General features: G+C 43.7%; 1 protein-coding gene across 3 annotated transcripts in view; it reads left to right on the plus strand.

The window, feature by feature from the left end:
* adgrg6 (adhesion G protein-coupled receptor G6) overlaps positions 1–21,483 on the plus strand; it is an 80,988-nt gene that overhangs the window by 548 nt on the left and 58,957 nt on the right. For all 3 annotated transcript variants that reach the window (XM_030110406.1, XM_030110407.1, XM_030110408.1), the window contains exon 2: positions 10,136–10,236. In XM_030110406.1, the coding sequence (XP_029966266.1) occupies positions 10,136–10,236 (101 nt within the window). The remainder of the gene's footprint in view (positions 1–10,135; positions 10,237–21,483) is intronic.

Here is a 21,483-nt window from a genome sequence, read left to right on the forward strand (position 1 = left end):
ACGAGAGCCAGAGTCTCATCTGGAAAAAAAAAAAAAAAAAGAAAGAAAGGGGGGAAAAAAAAGGTCTGTTTTCCATGATGCTGTTGGCTGCCTATAGCTGCATATGTTTACAATCTGTCTGCGCCATGGAGGAGCGGGGAAGTCATGTTAGCGCACAAGAGCAGGCGTGTTTGGGACTTTTCTGCTCGAGACGCGCAAAAGTATCAAGAGGATCTGCTTTGGAGTTGATAGCTTCATTAAAGTCTTCCCCTAAAGCTGCACATATGTCCTCTCAAGGCGGCACGCATAGGTTTAAGTCGAGATTTTACGCAAGACATTGCGTAAAAGTCAATAGAAACGCTCATCTTGTGACTTTATACGTAAGTGCATGTGTCGACAGTGCGAATGGTTTCTAAACACAAAGCAGCAATTAAAGTAAATGGGTGCTCTGAAAATTGTGCAACAGCAGTCAAGAATTCCACCAAACGTTGCAGGTTTGATTTGTTTTTGGCTGTAGACAAATGGACTGTCGAGCTGAAATCCCACCAGTCAGAGCAGTGAAATGTTTTTTTTTTATGTAACTAAAAGAACAAAAGAATTGCTGCAAGTAGCATAGTGCAGCAATTAAGATGAACAGAAATTAGCTGTGTGCACTGAAAAGTCAGAAAATGCTGCAGATGTAGTGAAAGGTTCCATCTAAAAGTTGCAGAAAGTTCCTTTAAAATGTGTCGGAGCTGCGAATGGATTTAATCAGATGCTGTTTTGAGACTGCTGTTTAAAATATGTTCATAAAGGGATCTGAAAACTGACAGTATATACTGTTAATGTACATAAACTCCCCATAATGCAGCTGTTTAGATCGAAAATGGATCCATTTATGGATTAAAATGTCATAAAATGCTGCAATTTTCATTAATAACAGCAAATCAAGAGAAAATGCCCCATAAATAAGTCAGAAAATGGTACATTTAGAGTTTCATTTTCTCTAAAAGTGAATCGTTTCTGATTCTTTTTCATCTACTTTGTCTATAAAAGGTTTATATCCTAATTTTTGACCTGAAATCTCACAAATAAATGCAGTGAAGTTGTGTTATCCAAGTGAAAGTACAAAACTACAATAAAGCATTAATAATAGAGCATTTAAATAGGTAAATGTTTGGTAACTGCACAGTTGTGGCTAAAATTCACCATGAAGTGGCAAAAAAGTATGAAATGTAGCATTTTCAAGTCTGAAATCCTGTTCATCAGGTTCACTTCTTTTCTCTCTGTTTACAGCATTTATATAAATTGATTTCAAGCAAGTGAATGTTAAAACAATAACAGAATGTTCATAAAAGATCATTTTGGGTAAATCAGTGGTTGTTGAGGGTTTTAAAGTCTCAAAAATGTGAACTTGTTGCTGAAATTCACCGTGAATTTGCATAAATGGGAAAATAAAGTGTTTTCTATGAGTGAAAATGGACTGGAGTTGTAAAAGAAGTGAAGATTGGGAAGCTGTGTTGAAGCCTGTTGTCTTTTCTCTTGAACTGATCTCACTTCTACTTGTTCAAAGTGGGTTTTTGTGATAATTATATCAGTTTCTGACGACCAAACAAAACATTTGAAGGTGCTGCTCAGACTTTAAGAATCACTAATATTCAACTGAACATCCAAACTTAACATGAGTTCAATATGTTTCTACTTTTATATTTTCAATAAATACATCAGTAAACACAACATAACACACACATTTTTATTAAAAAGTATTTGCATGCAGCTTCTTAAATGTGAAGATTTTCTCTATTTTAATCCTTAATGATTCCTATGATATTAAATAATTATTTAGTTAGTTCAATTAAGTGAATAAATATGTTTTAGACTCTTAACATTTGTTTTCACCTTTTTCTGACATTTCAAAGACCACATGTGTCCATTGATCCTGGATATTATGGACAGATGTGATTCAAATTCATTTCATATTAGATTTTTTTGTTTTGTTTTTAACCAGACTACAATAGTGCAGTGGTTTTAGTCGCTTCACAAATCAACATTTCTGCGGAAGAAAACACTTTCTTCTAGGAATAAATACGAAAATATAAATGTTCTACACAAAACAAAACACATCTGACACATTTCTTGGTGTCTTATGTGACAAAATGCTGTTTTTCATTTAAATTTGTATTTCTAAATCAGATAATCTATAAAATGAGCTCATTAATGTAATTTACTGATATCTACTGATTTTAATGAGTCGTTTTCAATCAATATGGACTGATTTCAACCTTTAAAATGTAGATTGTGGTTTATTGAAGTTTAAGTTTTAGTTCAGTTGAGCTAAATTAAGCTATTTAAAAGAATTCTGACATTTCATAGACCAAATTAAAGACCAAGTTAAAGAACATTATCATTAAATTGTACTAAATTAGATCTCCTGTAGCTTTTGCTGCACTACAGTGATCTGTCTAACTGCGTTTTATTCAAATAAAACAAGAGAAGCTCATGAAGTGACATTTTCTCATCAATCACGCCTGAAAATTTAACTGAACTTGTGTTCCAGTGCATTCTGGAGACAGTGTTATGCTTATGGCATCTTGTCACATCTTTAATGTGACAAAATATGTATTTATAAATGAGTTTTTCTAGAAAAAATTGTGAGTATTAAAGTAAACTAACAGCGATTCATTGAATTTCAAATTTATTGTTTTTATTGAGTCATTTTCAGTCAAATTTGTTGTATTTCAACTTTTAAAATGTATTTTTTGCGAGCTGTTAGGAGCTTCACTGTTTGAATGTATGTGTTTAGGGGAAGATTTAAAGAAATGCCACCATTTCCATCTCTGACACATGTGCAGTGCATTATGGGATTGATCCACTGCAATCATATCTTGGTGTCAAAAAAACGCGACCATGTGAACAAATGGAGGGAAGGATGGTTTTGATCGGCTCGGTTATTGGAGTAACTCCGCAGTGACCCGGCGGTGGAGGCAGGAAACTTTCCCGGAACCACCCCCCCCCCCCCCCCCCCCCCCCCCCCCCCTCCACCCCCCAACGTGTCGGACTCGGTTTATCGGACTTTTATCAAAGCGGGTGTTGTTGCAGGTGGGCTCAGTCGCTGCCAGCTGTTACACAACCTGTAAAGACGATACGCCGGAAAAAAAAAAAAAAAAAACCAACAAAAAAAAAACAATCCAGAAGGTTAAAATCAGAGCGAGGAGCCTTTTAAAGCAGCGGTGTGGTGATCAGGTGTGGGCGGAGTTTCTGCCTGCTCCTCAGGTGTTGAGGCGGATCTCACAGGAATGCGGCTTCATTAAACCGAGGGGGACGTTTGATCTGCTCACCTGCAGCTTTTAGTTGGATTCTGATGACATTCTTGACTGAGATTATTAAAAAAAAAAAAAAAAAAAAGAAAAGAAAAGCGAGGAGGAGAGAGAGGAGGGATTCCCCTGGTTTTCCCTCCAGTTTCCAGCTGCTTTCTGGCCTCGCTGGTGAAAAACAGCAGAGTGACCCACTAACTGGAGAAAGTATGCGGCTCCGACCTGCTGACGGCAGGAAAAACACTTTTATGGGCGACGGCTGGGAGGAGAGGTTCAGCAGATGTGTTTGTGTCAAAGATGGAGGCCGGTTGGGTCCGCCGGTGGAGGCGAGGCCATTTAGCATGCTAACGGCTAACGGCTAACATCTGACACGTAGAACGCTCTGGGTCGACAGTGGAGCTGCTCTACGTGCTGTGAGGGGCCGACAGGGACGTTAATCAGGATTACCGTTCACACACACGAAACTCAACACACCCACACGTTACAGTGAAAACATCACACACTTACAATTGAGACGCTCTCACACACATTACTGAAACGCTCTGTCACACACGACTGAAATGAAGAAAAATGGCCGAAAGTTTCTCTTTCCAGGAGCCTTCCTGTAACACTGAAATCTTAGTGTGTGTGAGAATGTTTCAGCTGTGTATGTGAGTGTTTGAGTGGTGTGTTTGTGAGAGAATGTCTTAGTTAGGAAAACAGTTAAGTTGTGTGTGTTTGTGTGTGTGAATGATAATCCTGTTTGTCCCTGTCGACCCCTCATGCTAACGGCTAACAGCTAACATCAGACATACGTTGAGGCCGATTGCAACAACTCCCCAGTAGGTTAAACACTTACCTGTTTCACGACGGCCTTCCTGCTGAAGAGGAAACATTTCTGACACACTACAACACACAAAATTTGCTGCACAAGTAGGTCAGATCTGCCACTGCGGCGTTGCAGAATCTGCTGCGCAAGTTTGCAAAAGTTGCAACATGAACAAATGCTACAACAAACATAAATTCTGTAATACAGGTACAAAAGCTACGACGCAACTCTATGAAATCTGCAACACAAAGACACATAAAAGCTTCATCATAAACGTACAAAAACGCAACACAAATGTGTGTGTGTGTTCATGTTATTCACTGTTTCCTGTGACATTTTGATGAGCTGCTGTCGTTGTTGCTTTTGAGAGTAACGGGGACGTAACGCTTCACTGTGTCACATGTGAGACGACCACAGGGAGTGTGTGTGAGACTGTGACTTTCCAGTGTGTGTGTGTGTGTGTTTCACCCTCGATGTGTGAGAGCAGCCCCGGTCTGCTGCTGGTGGCGCCGCCATGATGTCTCTGACAACAGACATTTCTTACTTCATGTATGTTTTTGGATCCTGTTACTTTGCGCTATTTATTGAAAAGTATTAAAAACAGGTATTTGGCTATTTGTGCCTGCGACCTTTGACCTGTGACCTGCCTCGTCAGTATTTAGAAGAGCTTGTTCATTCACTTTGTGGCTCAGGCCTAAATGCACCAGAGCCCTGATTTAATAACAATACTCCAAAAACACCACTAATAGCTTTAATGTGGTTATTTTATCATTTGGTTCTACCCCTTCCTGTAACGAGGCTCATGAGTGGCTAAGAGAGGAGTTTAAATCAGTCTGTTCTCTGAATCGTTGAATATGAAGTAGATTTTAATCCACCCAAATGCTGGAGCTCCGTTTGCAGCTGGAGCGTTCCTGTCGACTCCATGTAAACAGACATTCTAAATATCGCTGCTTAAATGCAAAACTTTTCTGAAATGAAAACATAAAGATGAAGGATTTCCACACACGGAGCATCCATGCTTTACAAATTCAGCGTTGCATAATTTAAAATCTGAAAGAAACATGAACAATTTGAACATTTCACTCGAAGTGGATCGGAGAACATCCAGTTGTATGAATAACGCGAGTTTAAGCCTCTAAAGACTGATGATAGTTCCGCTCATACTTTGAACTGGTCTGTTGTAACTATCTGTGGTCAAATCTAGACCTGGTCCCAGATCTGAGCCTCCAGGCGTCGGTGAGCAATGCTCCACAGCCGGTTTTGCACTACAGACCACTTTTAAGCTTCATGATTTATAAAAAGGAAACTGTGAAGCTCCTGCAGAAGTGAAGAATTTTCAAAGCAACATTCAGATCAACAGGAATCGCCAAGTAGATTTTCATTAAAAAAAAAAAGAAAAATAATGAATCATACTTCTAGTTTTAATTGCGAATATCGGATCGGGAAGGTATCGGCATCGGCCGATGCTCAAATCTACAGGATGGCGTCGTTATCGGGGGGGGGGGATACTCGACCTGCGTTTCGTCCTTCCTGTGATTTCGCCTCCCGACGGGCAGAAATCACGCCGCGCAGCGTTGAAGTCATCTGGGCTCCACGTTCTGCGCCTCACACTCTAATAGTTGGCGTCCATTATTCTGCACAAATGTTTTAAGAAGGCTGAGGGGAGCACTTTTATATAAACATACTCCGTATAATTTACAGATTTACAACCACATGTGTGACGGGAACTTGGCTGCAGCGGGCTTTTCTTCTTCTCCTCTGTTTTTTTTTCTTTTGGAGCCCAGTGAGGAGCGCAGACCTCCACCAACGCTGCAGAGACGGGAGGAGGACGACCCCGGAGAACATTTTAATCCCAAATCTCGGCGGCCCCCCACGGGAGGGGCCGATCCGATACGCACAGAATAGAAAAGCGTCTGTCTGACGGGATGATTACGAATGCGGAGATGTAGAGATTCGCCTGGCACACCAACGCCGCAGAATAATGCAAACTGGAAGTCAAAGATCAAATAAAACACAAATGAGGCGTCCTTTTTTTTTTTTCTTTTCCTTTTTTTGAGACATGAATATACAAAAGGAGCAAGAACATTGTTGCAATATTTGATTTTAGATGGACAAAGGAGCTGTTTTGGGTTTGTTTTTTTGTTTTTTTTTCCCCCAACTTTCATTGGTCTTGAGGCCCTCGGATTACAAATGCTTTTGTTTTTATTGAAATGTGCTTCAAGATCTGTTAAGTTAGTTAAATAGTGTCAAATATCAAAGTGCAAAATATGTAAAAACTGCAATAAATGTGCAATATACAAAGTAAAAATGTCTTCTAAAAAGTCTAAGAGTACATAAAGGAGAGCATAAAACATGACAAAAGAAAAGTGTGAGATGTTCACTGCTTTTCAGGGAAAGAAAGCGAATGTTGCTTGTCCTGAGAGAAAACGGTGACCTAATTATGTGGCGAACAAGTTTAACCAAAGCAATTTAATCCCAACGTGTTCCAGATGGAGTAGAAATGACTCACAGCGGCCGCCTGGATGTTCCCTCACATCTAAATTGAGCTGAAAGTGATGATTTTGTTCATTTTCTGGAGATTTAAGTCACAACGTGAAGCAGCTTTTTCTGCCAAAGCTGTTGTTTGTTTCAGTGTTGAAATCCTTCATGATGCTGATGAAACGTGGACACTCAGCATGTTGGACGCACTTAATGCATCTTAAAATGTTTTATGAGATTTACGACACTGATACAGAGTAGTTATTCCATAATCCAAGATTGAAATCTGCTGTTTCAGTTTCAAAACTTATTAATGTCAAGTGTTTCATACTTGAACAAAAAAGATCACTTAATTATAAGAAGGGAATAATTGTGAATTCAATTTTAGCTTATGGAGAAAATAGTTACATCAGTTAGTGAGATTGCAGAGCTCTGTAATCTGGATTTTAGGAAGGGAAGATGCTCTATAATCTGGATTTTAATGAGATTATGATGCTCTATAATCTGGATTTTATTGGTTCCAGAAAGAGGAAAAACTGTCACTAATAAAATCAGCGTTGATTCTCCTCATAATGATCAATTACTGGATGATTATTTAAACACATTCTTGAATCTAAAGGAAAAAGATTTGGAAATGGTAAGCAGAAGGGAAGAGTTGGGGCCTTGCTGAAGTGTTTTGTTATTCTGTGTCGTTGTGAGACGGACTGGGCTCCTCTCGTCATGCAGCCCGTCGAGCTGCTCATGAATATTTGAGAACACAGCTCCAGTCTGTCGTGTCTGTCGAAGCGTCCAGCTCCACAAATTCATTCAGCTGCTGACATTATAGAAAACTCTCCTCTTTGTCAAGTCGTGCGTCCCGTCTCTCTCTCTCAGCCCCCCCCCCCCCCACCCCCCCCCCCCCCCCCCCCCCCCCCCCCCCCACCCACCGTCCTCCCGCCTCCGTCCCCAGTATGGAAATGGGAGTGAATGAGGAGCGGCGCGGGGTCAGCGGACGCCACCGCCTGATAAAGACGGCGATTCATGCGTCGGTGGGGCTGGACGGCAGCCCCCCCCACCCCACCCGGGCGGACATTTTGTGGCCCCAGAAGTCCTGCGTGGCGCCACTGAAGGGTTTCACACCACAGCAACACACACATCCAACAGGAACACGTTTAAAAAATCATTTTTTTAATTAATTTTGTGATTTTTTTTGCCAGTTGGATAATTTGTTTGGATGCCTTTAAAAAAAATTGTTGAAAAAATAATTAGGTTGTAGTCATGTGGATGACTCATTGTGGAGTCGGGGGGGGGGGGGGGGGGGGGGGGGGGGGGGGGGGTGGTCTTCATGTTGCAGCCAATAGCAATGCTTAATTTCTAAGCCCCGCCCCCAACATTTTGACAAAGCTTTGCCAGGCTCTCCTCTGCGCAAATAGTTGATTGATCCGTTCAACTTTTGACTCTGCTTGTAGTGCTTCTGTAGCTTTAACAGGAAATAAGTGTGTGTGAATCGAATATCGGCGTGATTAGCATTAGCATGTGTGGAGAGCGGCTGTTGATCTCAGCTGCTTTGTCGATGCTTCGTGTCTTCATTAATTCCAAGTCGTGCAAGAACTGCTAACATCTGCATTATAGAGCATCTTCGTCCTATTGGACGCAGTGAGTGAATCGAGGAATAAACTGACGCTCACCGTGCTCAGAGCTCTGATAACTCATTTAGTTCCTGGGTGGAAGGTCCATTTTATTCACCTCTAGACCCGAATAGATCAAACATTTGGTCTTTATGATGTTCAAACTTTGGCTTCTGTGTCTTTGGTGATTAAATAATTGGTTCTTAGAATAAAAAAATCTCTAGCTTAACAACTTTCATTATAATAATCAGGTGAATAAAGCAAAGAAATGACAGAAATTTAGTTTTTATTTCTAAAGGGATTGTTCAGAAAAATGGACGCATCCCAACAGACCGAAGCACTGAAGTGACTCCTGGCGCCATGAAGCGTTATAATTATAGTAACGTCACAGTTTAGTCTTGAACCAGAGCGTGGCAGAGGCACCAGGCTTGACTGACCTATTCCACATGAAATACTGCAGAAAATGGGGAAAATCGGAGTTTTCATGGCCCTGGTCTTAAAAGCATGTATCAATGTGTTAAAGCAACACGACAACATGAAATCGCATCGATTTGTCATTATTTTGGTTCAGGAAAGTTTCCTTTTGAGAAATGATGTCTGTCTGTACAGAAATGCTGAAAACGATGCCGTTAGCTTGCCAGGCCAAGAGCGGACACCGGTGGTTGCTTTTGTAATGAAACCTCTCACACACAGTGAAGAGTGTCTTGATCCAAACCGTGGCTCCCTGAGCGCCTGCTGGCCGGAGAGGGGTTGCAGCGCGGCGCTGAGAGGCTTTAATGAGCCTGATGGAGGCATCTGCTCATTTTGAAGAGCAAAAAACTTTCCACCTGACTTCCCTCATTAGAGCCTGTTAGCGAGGAGCAGCTTCACTGATGGAGCGGCTTGATGAACTCTCAGGGGACTGGATACACACACACACACACACACACACACACACACACACACACTCGGAATTCATTAGGCAGCAAAAAACTACATCACACCTGAAGTGTTACAGTGATTTTGCGTGTGTGTGTTTGTGATGTACTGCAGGAGTGTGTCAGTGTAAAAACCTGTCTGTATCATTGGCTGTTTATAAAAATGGACAAGGCTTACGTGGCGTCCCCCATAGCGTTCTGAAATACCGTGTTGTTGATTTGAGCAGCACGTCTCCATATTGAACATTTGAGACCAGATGGAAATGTGGTTGGTCCAGCCTGTCCCGTCTCTGCATCACGTGGCCAGAGGAGGCTGTGATAGGGCGATTTATGCAAAACTTTAAGTAAAATCAACAGAGGATTTACGTGAAAATCGGAGTCTGGTGAAGCCAACACGGCTGTAGAAACTAGAGATAGAGACCAGAACATGCTCTGAAACTGAGCGCTTTGTTTATTTGCACTCTAAAAATCAGCATTTTTGAATGGGTTCCAATGAGACCCCGGCTCTTTTTAAACCAGTATCGCCCCCCTGCTGGAATTTCCCCCCTTATTACAGCTTTTCTGCACTTCCGCTTTATCTTCCCGTTTTACCAGTAGAGGTTGGCGCTTGTTCTGTATCTGTTTGATTTTCTACTCGTCGTATGACGAGTGTGGTTTTCAAGCAGTCATCTAACACCCCATCTAAAACCGATTCAAATGCAGAAATAAAGGGTCTTTGGAGCTGACAAATCCCGTCCAAAACCAATGTGACTTTTGGAGTTTCATGACAGTACGAAAAAAACCCACCATTTTAACTAGTCTTAAACTTTTCTCAGATTACTTTAAGAACTGTGAAAAAGCAGATTTAAAGTTGAAAATCAGGTAAAGGGGTGATTTGATTACAATAAAAAGGTGTGAAATGTAAAAGTAATGTTGTCTAAGGAAAACTGAAAAAGTGAAAAGTTAGTCTAAATCTGTCCGGGGTGTGAATCTTCAAAAAAAGGCCTGAAAGGTCTGAAGACCAGTCCTTTCAATGTATGAGGTTTAAATCTAATCATCTGATTTCCATTCCAGGGAGTCCTCTACAGCAGGAGGAGGAGGAGGAGGAGGAGGAAGGTGGAGGCTCCATCGAGTCCTCCTGGTCGCTCTGATGTGGACGACTCTGCACAGACGAGGTGAGAGCGAGACGCTCGTCTCGACCATAATCCGATCGGGAAATCCGACACCTTCTGAGAAAATTGATGCTCGACAACTCGATAGGTTCCCATTAGAGCTGAGTCGTACATCGGCGGTCGAAGGGATTAGTCTTTAAAAAAGCTCGATCAGAGTCTCTGTCTCTGCAGGCGATAATGCTCATGCTGTAGCCCCGCCCACCTGGGCGGGGCTACAGCATGAGCATTATCGCCTGCAGAGACAGAGAAGAAGACCTGTAAAGTAAGAATTTTATCATTTCTTCTTCTTCTCTGTGTATAGCGACATGTAAAGTTCGTCTCCTGAGCCCATGAAGAATAAAGCGAGCGCAGTAATTAAATGTCACGGATTCGGGAGCGTGAAGCTCGGCGAAGCCTCATTAACCGCAGGCCGGTAATTGAAAACGACTCGGACTGTTTAAAGTGGCACCGAGGCTCATTATGGAGCCCCGTGATAATTATCACTTCCCTTTTTTAACGGCACAAAAAAAAATCCTTAATTAAATGTAATTTTCGCGTGTTTATGCGAAGGTTACTGCTTCCCGCGCCGTTTAAGCAGAGCGCTACTTTTAATTTAATTGTGCAGTGTTTAATCTTTTGTGTTCGGGCGATCCGGGATGCTTTTGAACTCACTTTTTAAATGTTTTTCGGCCTCGGTTCACGTTTTTTTTTTTTTTTTCTTGCCTCGGTGGGAAAACGCTGCACTTTAAATTCAAAGAGAAATCAGTTGCAATTTCTTACTTGGCAGAACGGCCCGTCTCGTGCACTTTCCTGCGCTTTCTTTTTTTTCTTTTTTCATGTGACAGCGGCCATTTGTGTGATTTACGTCTTTCATGTGTGTCTCGTCCCACGTTTCCACGCTCCGTGCGCTCGTTTCCTCCTCATCCCGCTCCGTTGTTCCTCCCTCATACTTTCCGCCTCTCTCTCTCTCTCTCTCGCTCTCTCTTTCTTCGTGCATCCATTAACCAAAAGAAAAGAAAATCTTTTCCATCCTCTTTAATCACCCCCTCTGCTTTTCTTTTTTTTTCCCTCTTTTGGAGAGCGCTCACAGTGTTGAGAAACCGTAACGTTCACTCCAAAAAACCGTCAGAGGTTCATCTTCCGGAGTTTTTTTTTGCACACGTCTCACTTCAGAGGAAAATCTCCCAACGTCTGATCCGAGTCCGATTGCGAGACGAGATGTTGGGATGACGGTCGCACTTCAACCCTCTCGTGGTCGGGGTTGCCAAACGTGTGGGCCGGGGACCAAAATCGGCCGGCCGAAGGGTTCAGTCTGGTCTTTGAACTTGTTCTGCACGCCGGAGCAAGTTTGGCTTTGGGAGAAAGATGAGATAAGACCAGGACAAGGACTGCTGTTTGGTGTCTGCTGATAACTTGAGGTTATGTTGAGTTATGGATTCAATCCTGCAGGAAATGTGTTAAAAACGAGCCTGATGTGGCAAGCCCGTCATTAAAGGAGAAACTAAATAGGAAAAGCCATGTGAAATTAATAATTAACAGCATATGATTTGCAATGATATATATAATGTCTTTGAAATTTATTGTCTGTCAGGTAACAGTGCTCTTTCTCTTGCCACTACTTTCTAGAGTAGCAGTTTGAGCTTGGTTGCTTTTCTTCGACGTTGGTGCCTCTAAATGTTGTGCCCTGTGAAGTCGACACTCATCGTCCAGTTTGTGTGAACTTATTGCACTTCTACTGTTTAAAATTCTTTCATTTTGAGTTCGCAGAGCATTAATGCACAGCATATTTAAACAATTGATCGCAGCCCGGTGGATTTCTTGCATTATGCATTGACAATGCCACAGTGATGGTTTGAGAGTCATCATGCAGTCATTCCTTCATTTACAGTGATGGAGTGAAATACAAGCTTCAGTAAAGTTTTATTGACGGGGTTTGACGGGAATCGACGCTCACACCAAAGCGTTTGTCCCCGTTAACGTCTCCTCCTGCTTCTCCTTTAAAATCATTCACTCGTATAAACTGGGCACCAGCGCTTCTTAATAAGGTGCTGCGTGGTCCAAGAGGCGGTGAGCGGGGTTAAAATCGGGCCGCTAAAAGTGAGAAGTGATGAAAAGAAGCGACTGTATTCTTTTGGCCACATCGCGTCTAATAGTTTCCCTTTAATATCAGAGCTGTGAGAGGAGACGGAGGCCTGGATGTGGTGGGAATCCAGAGTCGGGAGGCCTCTGGCTCGCCGTACTTTCCACATTTATGCCAATCACGCTCATTAAATTGAAAAATTAAACCTCTAACAGAAAGTGAGGGAGGGAGGGAGGAGGAAGAGAAGGAGGAGGAGGAGAGGGAGGCCATTTAATGTATTTTCCATACCCCTACCAGCAGCCTGGGGCCAAACCCAACGCTTCACACACACTCGTAAAGTTCCCAGCACAACTTAACCACAACACACACACACACACACACACACACAGGTTAGCGGTGGACGCTCTGTGTGAGCTGCCGACCAGCTGATAAAGCTTCAGAAAACAGGAAGCTGTAAATATTCCAGTGTGATGAAGGACATGAGAGACGGACGCTTCAGCCTCTTTTCCACTCACCGTGACGCGCTGACACACACACACACACACACACACACACACACACACACACACACACGAGGGGGGGGGGATGCACGAAACACGGCGTCCTGCAGCGCAACGGAGACCCGCCATGAATTACACAGGTGGAATGCGGTTAGCGGTTAGCGCTCTCGTTAGCATGTTGTCATCCATAATGTGAGGTAATGTAAGGTTAAAACCCAATGATAATGACTTGTTTCAGCTATTACTCTGAAAATCTGCACAACATGTTGGAAGTTAAAGTCAGAGTTTTCATGAAAAGCACTTTTTGTCCGTCATGCTCTGTCGCAGCATTGTGCAATCAGCCTGATTTATGAAGTGGCCGTGACTGGATGTAACTGCTGAACAGGCTGAATATAATATAACTGCCCCCGTCTGCCCCTTTTCTAATTACAAATCCCGGCAAACACAAATACTCTATTGAGTGTTTGGATCACGGTTTCAGTGACTTACTGAACATCAACAAAAAGCCTTTATTCCTCGAAAACCGTTATTATTTGCACTTTTTTGAAGAAATGCAAAATCTTTCACAAACGTGTAATGAAGCAGTTATCAGGTGAAACCATTGTTTGTTGAAATTTTACAGGCATTCTGTTCTTTGACCTCCTGCTCACGTCGGGTCAAAGGTGGGAAGGTTATCGGACTCTCTTGGCCTTATTAACAGGAGCTTGTCTTTTGGTGTCGTCCCTTTTAAATTTTAAAGTTGCACCAATGCAAATCATGCTTAAAACTCTGACCTCAATCAGACTGTACAAGCTCTCTTCAGGATCATTTCCAAAGTACCTTTTATTTATAAAGTTTTTAGCCCTTTAGTATCAGTCTACAGCACGCTCAAGTAACAGCTTTGCCCAAAGTTGGATGGTGAAAGCTGCATTTGTCAAAAGCAACTTAAATCAAATTTACCTCTGCGTCATGGCTGAAAATGATTCCCTGTCTCTTTAAGAATCTCCTGGCCTTAGCGACACGCCCCCCTCAGAGCGTCCATCTCGGCTATTTGTGGTGTGAGGGCCGGGGGAGCGCGAACTGTGCAGGAGGAGCTGTGCAGACTACATCAGAGCTGGGGCGGAGCTGTGCATTATGGGTGGAGCTGTGCAGCACCGAGCATTTCAGCGCTCAACATGGTTGCCAGGGGGAGGTTCATGGATTGCTCAAATATGCGTGAATGGTTCTGGAAACAACTCGTGCGTGTTTTTAATGGGAAATGACACTATAGCATTATGCGAAGCTCAAAAAAGTGGATTTTGCATAATACCCCTGCTTTAAAGCTTTGGAGAAAGTTGTCTCTGCTCAGTTGCAGGTTTTTCTGGACGACCATGACGTGATTCTTCTCTTGTTTCGCCTGAACGCTGCTTTTTGTGCTGGAGTCATAGTTTTAGCTTCAGGTTTGGCACCTAGTGGACGATTATGGTCACGTTCTGGGGTTCGGGTCCTATTTGACCTACAGAACTGAACCTCTCACATGTGGGGTTCCACAGGGCTCTGTCTTAGGACCCCGCCTTTTTTCTCCTTCACTTCCCGCGACTTTGCATTCCATTGTTGTAGAACATGGCGTTTCTTTTCATTGTTGCACTGCTGACATACGGGAAAGAAAAGATGCTTTTTCCATCGCATCACCTTGGTGGCTTTAAAGTTTGACTTCAGTGAGAGGAAAGCAGACATATTTGGCTCGTGTGGAAGCCTCCTGTGGGTCTCTTGGCACCTAATGTACAGCGCTTTCCATCAGGACAGTGATTTTTAAATTGGGTCACCAAAACCAGTGCTGCAATAAAGTCCAGCATGTTTCACTACTTTGTTTTCATCTTTTTAGGCAAAAAGACCAGAAAATACATACGAACAAACTAAAGGCATGGTGATTTTAAATGATGTAGCTTCTTTGAGGTGGAGCCCTGTCTTGCACACGGTGATCCATGACCCTCTTGGCGTCTCGGCTGGGTGAAAGTAATGGACTTCAGGTTGGAGTCGGCCAACCTTCCCCCGCACGTTTCCAGTCGCTTCAGAAGGAGGCCGCTCGTCTGTGAACTGGAGCGTGTTGGAAGGACCGCAGAGAGCCTGTCGGAGCCTCCTTCCACCGGCCGCCTCTGCATTTCAGGGTTCATGTGAAGGTTTTTACGTCGGTCTGTAAACCTTCAGGTGAGCAGGGCCATCTCTCTGAGCCGCTGCCTTTCTCCACTCCCGCTCGGCGCTTCAGGCCGGCCGATGTTTGGAGCCCTCGGAGGACTGAACCTGTGAACTATGAAATGAATCGCCTTTGTACATTAGACAGACTTCTTCACTGTTTCTTAGTACTTCACTGAAAGCCCATTAGCACTCCTTGGCTTTCGATCCAGCAGGTTTATAGTTTCCCAGTTTTTTATTGTCTTTCAGTGTGCAGCACTTCTTGTTTCTAAAGTACTAAAGAAACACATTTGATTTAAGTCTTTTCTTCAAGAGTTGGTGCAATACAGCAAGTGCATGGTGTGAAACATAATGCAGCACATCATTTGGTTTGAATATAGCTTAACAAAGTTATAAAGCACAGATCCTACTGCTTTGGATGCAAACCTGTGATGAAATGTCAAAGTGAGTTCTGGTCAAAAGTACCGATGTGAACGAGGAAATGAGATTATCGCCTAAAAGAAGTTCTTTGTTCGTCAGAAAACTTGTTTTAAAGACAGTTTTATGAAGAAATGGTATAAAAATGCTCAAATAAATCCAGTTAAGCTGCAGAGTTCAGACTGAATGTGAGAAAAGGAAGGTGGTTTTACAGAAAAATACAAAAGGAGGTCAAGATTCAGCTTTTTCGAGTAATGAGGTTTGAAGGCGGCAGAATAAAATCGGGCCACATTCCAGTGATGAAGTGTTTTCAGCATTTTGATGTTCAGTCCCCGAAAACCATTCTGAACAAACTCCTGCGGAGAGCAGAGAGGGATGGAGTTCATCCATACATAATTCATGACCTGATGTGGCCGTCGGCGATGAGGATCCAGATTTCCCCACAGCTTTTATATCCTAGACCCATTTTCAGTCACTGTTGAAATAAGGTTAAAGTCCAACATAAAAATAACCGCAAATCTGTGAGTGGGCAGAAATAAGTCTGTGAATAAATCTCCTAAAGAAGAGAGTTTAGAGTTTAGGGAGGCTTTAGGAAGTGAAAACGAAGGTTAGAACTGATGGGTGACAGAAGGTCTGCAGTGATGAACGGGTCGGAGAGGATGATGCCGAGATTTTCATCTGTGGTGAGCAGTGTGGACTGGATGAAGGAGCAACACATCAGAGGACTCGTGTTTGAAAAGGAAGTTTAACCCACTCAGTGTTCTGCTGCTGGTATGACCCAGAGAGAAATTTCCTCAACTGGCTCATGATGACTTTGTACCAGATATATTATTAGTTTTTCTATTTTTTTTTTTTTTTTTTTGGTTGTTTTTACCTCTTCTTGTTGTTATTTCATTACATGTGAAAAAGTAAAATGTTTGTTGCACTTTCTGGAGCTCTGAGCCACTGAAAACCAAAACTGAAAAAGCTCTGACTCCGTCTCAGTATTATAGCTTTTTGAAAACACCATTTCCATGGAAACGGGGGGGGATGGGACACAGCTTTTCTGAATTCCTTCTGCTGGACTCGCCATTGTTGATGTCTATAGCATCTTGTTCTCTGTGGGCACGTGTGAACTGACCAGCAGCACCCACTAGTGGCCCAACAGGAAACCTACATCTTTTTTAAATTTTAGCTTTTTGGTCGTTTCAGCAAAATTTGCATGATTTTCAAAACATTGCCTCGTAAACATGGAACTTTTCTGAAGCAGAAAAGAAGCATTTTCACATCAAGTGTGCAAATAAAGACTGGAAGGGAGAACTTGTGAAGGAGGTTTCTGCACTGAGTGTGTTACTTTCGTTTTTATTTAAAACACTATTTAAAAGTTCTGCTCCTCCTGTGTTGACTTCCACGCACACAGCGAAATGTAAAAGACGTCAGTCCGAGCTGAAGTGAAAAAGCTGGCAGCGCTGCGTTGAACCAGCAGAAACGACCACATCAGTGGAAGATAATTAGTCCCGCTCGTTATTAGCCGCCCCCGCTGCCGCCGCCGCAGCAAAGCGTGTTCGGGGCGAGACGTTTCCTCGCACTGACGTAACACTTTGGGGAAAAAAAAATCCGTTCCAAACGCATTCTTTTATCTGCATTTCTGCCTGTGAAACTCATTAAACCGCCGAGCAAGTTTCCAAATAGACATTCCTGGGAAGTGTGAGGTATAAATTTAACCTGCTCTACTGAGAACATTCGCACATGTGTGGAGCTGCTGCTGAAGCTTCAGGTATAAAAATTAGTGCATGTCATCACTTTGGGCTTTACTCTGGTCAAGTACAAACAGGGACTTACTCCGTCCTCCCTCGCTCCTCTTTTGCTTTCCTCCCTTCTTTGGTCGTCTGTCTCTCTTGGCTCGCCTCCCCGCTGCCCCACCCCCCCCCCCCCCCACCCCTCGGATGCCTCTGCCGATGATCTCCCAGTGAAAGACGGGAGGGTGAGGAGAGGGAGGAGCAGAGACACCTGCGAGCGTGAGTCAGCAGCGCTCACCTGGATGCACAGAGAGAGCGTCTGTTAGCGGAGCTCTGCTGCTTTACGTGCTGCGTTCAGGTGCTTCGCCGTGTGTTCGTGTGAAACCGGAGCCGAAAAGATTGAAGAAACCCGCTCCTCTCAACCACACGTAAATCTGTATCTCTTGGGTCTTTTTCAAAGGTCAGTTTTCACCTTTCACAGAATCCAAAGACGTTTTTTCCATTTATGTGGAAAACTGACCACAGCGCCGCGAACTTTATGATTTATGGCAAATCTGATTCGGCCCATTATCTCTGCTCGACCGGCCCTCAGGGTGTCACCAGGAAATCCTCAATCAAATGAAATTTACTGTTATTGCATCTGAAATGGTCACATTTTTCACGCCATTGGCCATTATTACGTTATTGTCCCCCGAGCAGAAATAGGAACTGCTGCCTCAAAGAATTGATTTCTCCCAATGGGGGAAACGTTTTGATTTGCTTATTTACTGAACTCAATATCCAGAAAGGTATGATCATGATTTCTAGACATGGTTGGAAAGGAAAAAGTGATGCAATGATTAAAAATCATGTTAAAAGACAACAGAAGTAGCCTTCCCCTGGTTTTTAGCCTAAACATGTTTAAATATGCCGTCGCTTTGTTTCAGTAGTGCCGTCCTTTGGACGTAACGAGTTCTCATATTTCATCAGGTTTATATCAGGCTGTGTAATAACTATGAGGAAGAGGCGTGACTCGGAGTAAAAACACAACATGGTTTATATCAATATATATGAGAGAAGTTTAAAGCAGAAGTGTCACTTCTCAATATTTATTTACGCTGATTCCCCTGGAGCAGCTCCTGCTGTTTGGCATGTGTTACACAACTGTCCGCCGTAATAACGAGCTGCTTATTGTTCGTCTGGAGGGAACAGGATGAAATGAGGAAGTCGGCAGACATGGCTGCTTACAGGTTAAATTCGTGCTGATGCTGGAGCATTGGCCAGTGGCCAGATATCTCGGTGTTCCCGTACGCCGACTGATCAGAGCGGATTAATGAGACCAAGTAAAACAAACACATTAGTGTGTCGCGCTATCGCTGTTTGCTGTTGCATTAAGATTTCTATCAGCGCTGAGAGCCAGGGCCAAGTGGATGCTCACCGCAGAGCTCTGCAGCGTAGCGGGATTGGAATTGATTTTCTGACTTTGACTGGCTGCTCCACGCTTTGTTTCCTTTAATCCAGGGATCAGTGTGTCAGGAGGTGAGGAAGTCATTCCATCATAAAACATGGACAGTATCTGCAGAAAAGAGGAAGCTTTTGAGGAATTTTGTTATTCAACCAGAGGAACCAGGGTTTAATAGAAGTCCTAACAAGGTTACTTTAGTTCAGACACTGCATGGTGAACGAACATGCAAACTCCACAGCATAGTAAAACCCAGGTGGAGGTTCAGAACTGGGTCCTCCTGCTGCCATATGTCAATTAACAGTGTTTATGAAGTCAGTTCCAAACCCAGGCCTTCTTGTGATGAAGCCCTCATGAGACTTTCTGCAGCCACATGCTGAAACACCGAGCTGTGTTGTGCATCTCAACCGACGTCTTGCCGTTTCCAGGTCAGCAGGTGGAAACCATCCAGAAAAAGGTCACCTGGACCTTTGACTTTTCCGCGACAGGCTGAAGCCACTGAATCAATCACCTGCAGGCAACTGAGGGTCGACGCCAATCAAACCAAAGGTTGGCGGTTTGATCCCCGTCTCGCCCGCTTGCTCCCAGCTGAGGCTCCGTCATGCTTGGTGTGTGGCGGGTGAAATGTGTCCAAGTGGTGTGAGGAGCGACAGACGTCGAGCACGTTGGTTCCCTCATGGGTGACGAGTTTGGCTTTTTCCTCAACGCCGTCAGTCGTTCGTTTGTTTCTCCTTTCCACACGTTTTGATTCAGTTTTAATTGTTTTTCTTTTTTTTCAAGCATAATGAGGGCTTTATGGAGTTTCTGTTCTGTCGTCTGAGCCTGGATTACAATACAAGAGTGTAATCCTCATAAAAAGAAACCCTTGTTTAAAATAAAATGGGTTCAGCTGAGTATTTTATCAAAGTTTTGTCTCAATCAAAAAAGTTTTTCAGAGCGTCTGATTTTTCTGAGTCCTTTCTAGAGGAGGGTGGCCGTGTCTTTTCTCCATTAAGATGCAGAGTACACACACTCTGTGGACAAATCTGTGTGTGTGCAGCTGGTGGAAGGACAGTGGGGCGAAAGATCGGGACAGAAAGCATGGGTGATAAGAACGAAATGCCGAAGGAGAAAGAGGAATGAAAGAGGGAGGAGGGAGGAATGCAAAAGTGCAAGAATGCGACAGAAACGCTAGAAAGGACAGAGAGGTGAAAAGAGAGAAGGGCAGGTTGACGGAAGGCCTCTAATCTACAGGATTAGTGTCTGGAAAAGAAGCTGAGGGCGTATTCTGAGTGTGTTTGCGCCGCTGAAGAATGTAACTTCACCAAAGTATCGGCGAGTCGCAGTGAAATGTCAGCGGCAGACCGACGGCCGCTCGTCACGTCTCCCCTCAGAGCTCGGCAACACTCGGAGTGATGCTGCAGCTTTCAGCCGCAAATAACTCTTAATATCCAGCGGCTGCCAGAGTCTTTCACCTCCGGGAGAGGCTGAACCTCCTATTTACTCTGACATTCAGCAGAAGCCAAACCCTGCGAGATGCCTTCGAGATAAATCAAGCAAAAATCCAATAAATCAGGTATTGTGTTAAAACGTTTTTGTTTTCCGAAATGGGTTCAATATGTGTAAATCTGACTTCGGGAAACTTTTACACAACTTGTTTATGAGGAAAAATGGGCAGTTGTGCATCTAAATATATAATTTGGGATTCAAAAATAGCAATTTTTTTTTTTTATATATATATATAATTAGTTTTGTGGTCTCAATTACTGTCATTTCCAGAAAATAGGTTGCATAATAGAGTTTTTTCCCCCCTCCCATTTTCGGTGTTTGTGTACACAACAACATTTTGAAAAGTTCCGATCTACCTTTCTGTTCAACCCCCAAGCTTCTTCTTTTAACAGTTTGCTCTTGTTCTCGAGCCAAATAGTTCAGTTTCAGAGGCTGGCAGGGTTTTAAAAGAAAAGAAAAAAAGATGGGAATGCTGGCGACCCTCGCCGAGGGCGGCTGACAGGTGTGCTGCAGCTCAGTGGAACCGATGACGGCTGATGTGATCGGGTGTGCAGACGTCGGCATTAACCAGAAAATGGCTCCATCACCCGTTTCTGTCGCTGGTTTCCAAAGAAAGTTAAAACTTCGCCGTGTCCCCGTGCCACCTCGCCGAGTCTGCACACCAGAAAGCATGCGCTCCTCTGCTCACGTCTCCGCTGGTTGCTCTCTCTCTCTCTCTCTCTCTCTCTCTCTGGCCGCCCTGGCAGAGCTGCAGCAGCACAGCCAGCCTCCTGTCTCCCGCCGCCGCAGGGGGAGAACAAAGGCCTTTTGTTTCCCGTCTCCGTCAGTCGGGCCGGGCGAACAGTCGTCGGGGTTGTAGTCGGAGGGTGGGGTTCGACGGAGGAGCGTAGACGAGCATGTCGGGGTTCCTGTCAGGGCGCCGCGTGGGAACCTCCGCAGGAAGCAGCGTCAGCAGCGTCGTCTTCTTTCTGTTTACCGTCTGGAAGTAGACACGAGGTTTTCCAAACATGTTTACGTTACATAACCCTGAGTTTTGTTCCTTTATTGTAGAACTTTTTTGTGAACTTCGTAACCCTCGTGACTCACCATTTTTGATGGATCTCTGACCTCTGACTTCACGACGTCCTGAAGCTCGATCTTCACGCGAGGGTTTCAAGTGAAAGTACATTGTTTTTGCATTTTTGTTTCAGGAAAGTTCCGTATTTGCATGTTTTCAAAGCGCTTAAGCCAGGTTTACACTTGCACGATTCTGTGGCACGCATTGCCACGAATCGAGTCGCAAACGGTCGCAAACCACTCGTAAAGTGGTGTGAAGTGTGCGTAAACCCGTCGGGACTGTGTGCCATGTCGGGACGAGAATTTTGAAATGTTCAAAATTTTGGTCACGACAAAATATCGCCGTGAACTATGCGCCAACTGTCCGTGAATTCCTTGTGAACGTGTCGGGACAATGCGGGAGAATGCGTGCCAGTCGTG

Source organism: Salarias fasciatus, chromosome 15, assembly GCF_902148845.1.
Source record: "Salarias fasciatus chromosome 15, fSalaFa1.1, whole genome shotgun sequence".
NCBI lineage: Eukaryota > Metazoa > Chordata > Actinopteri > Blenniiformes > Blenniidae > Salarias > Salarias fasciatus.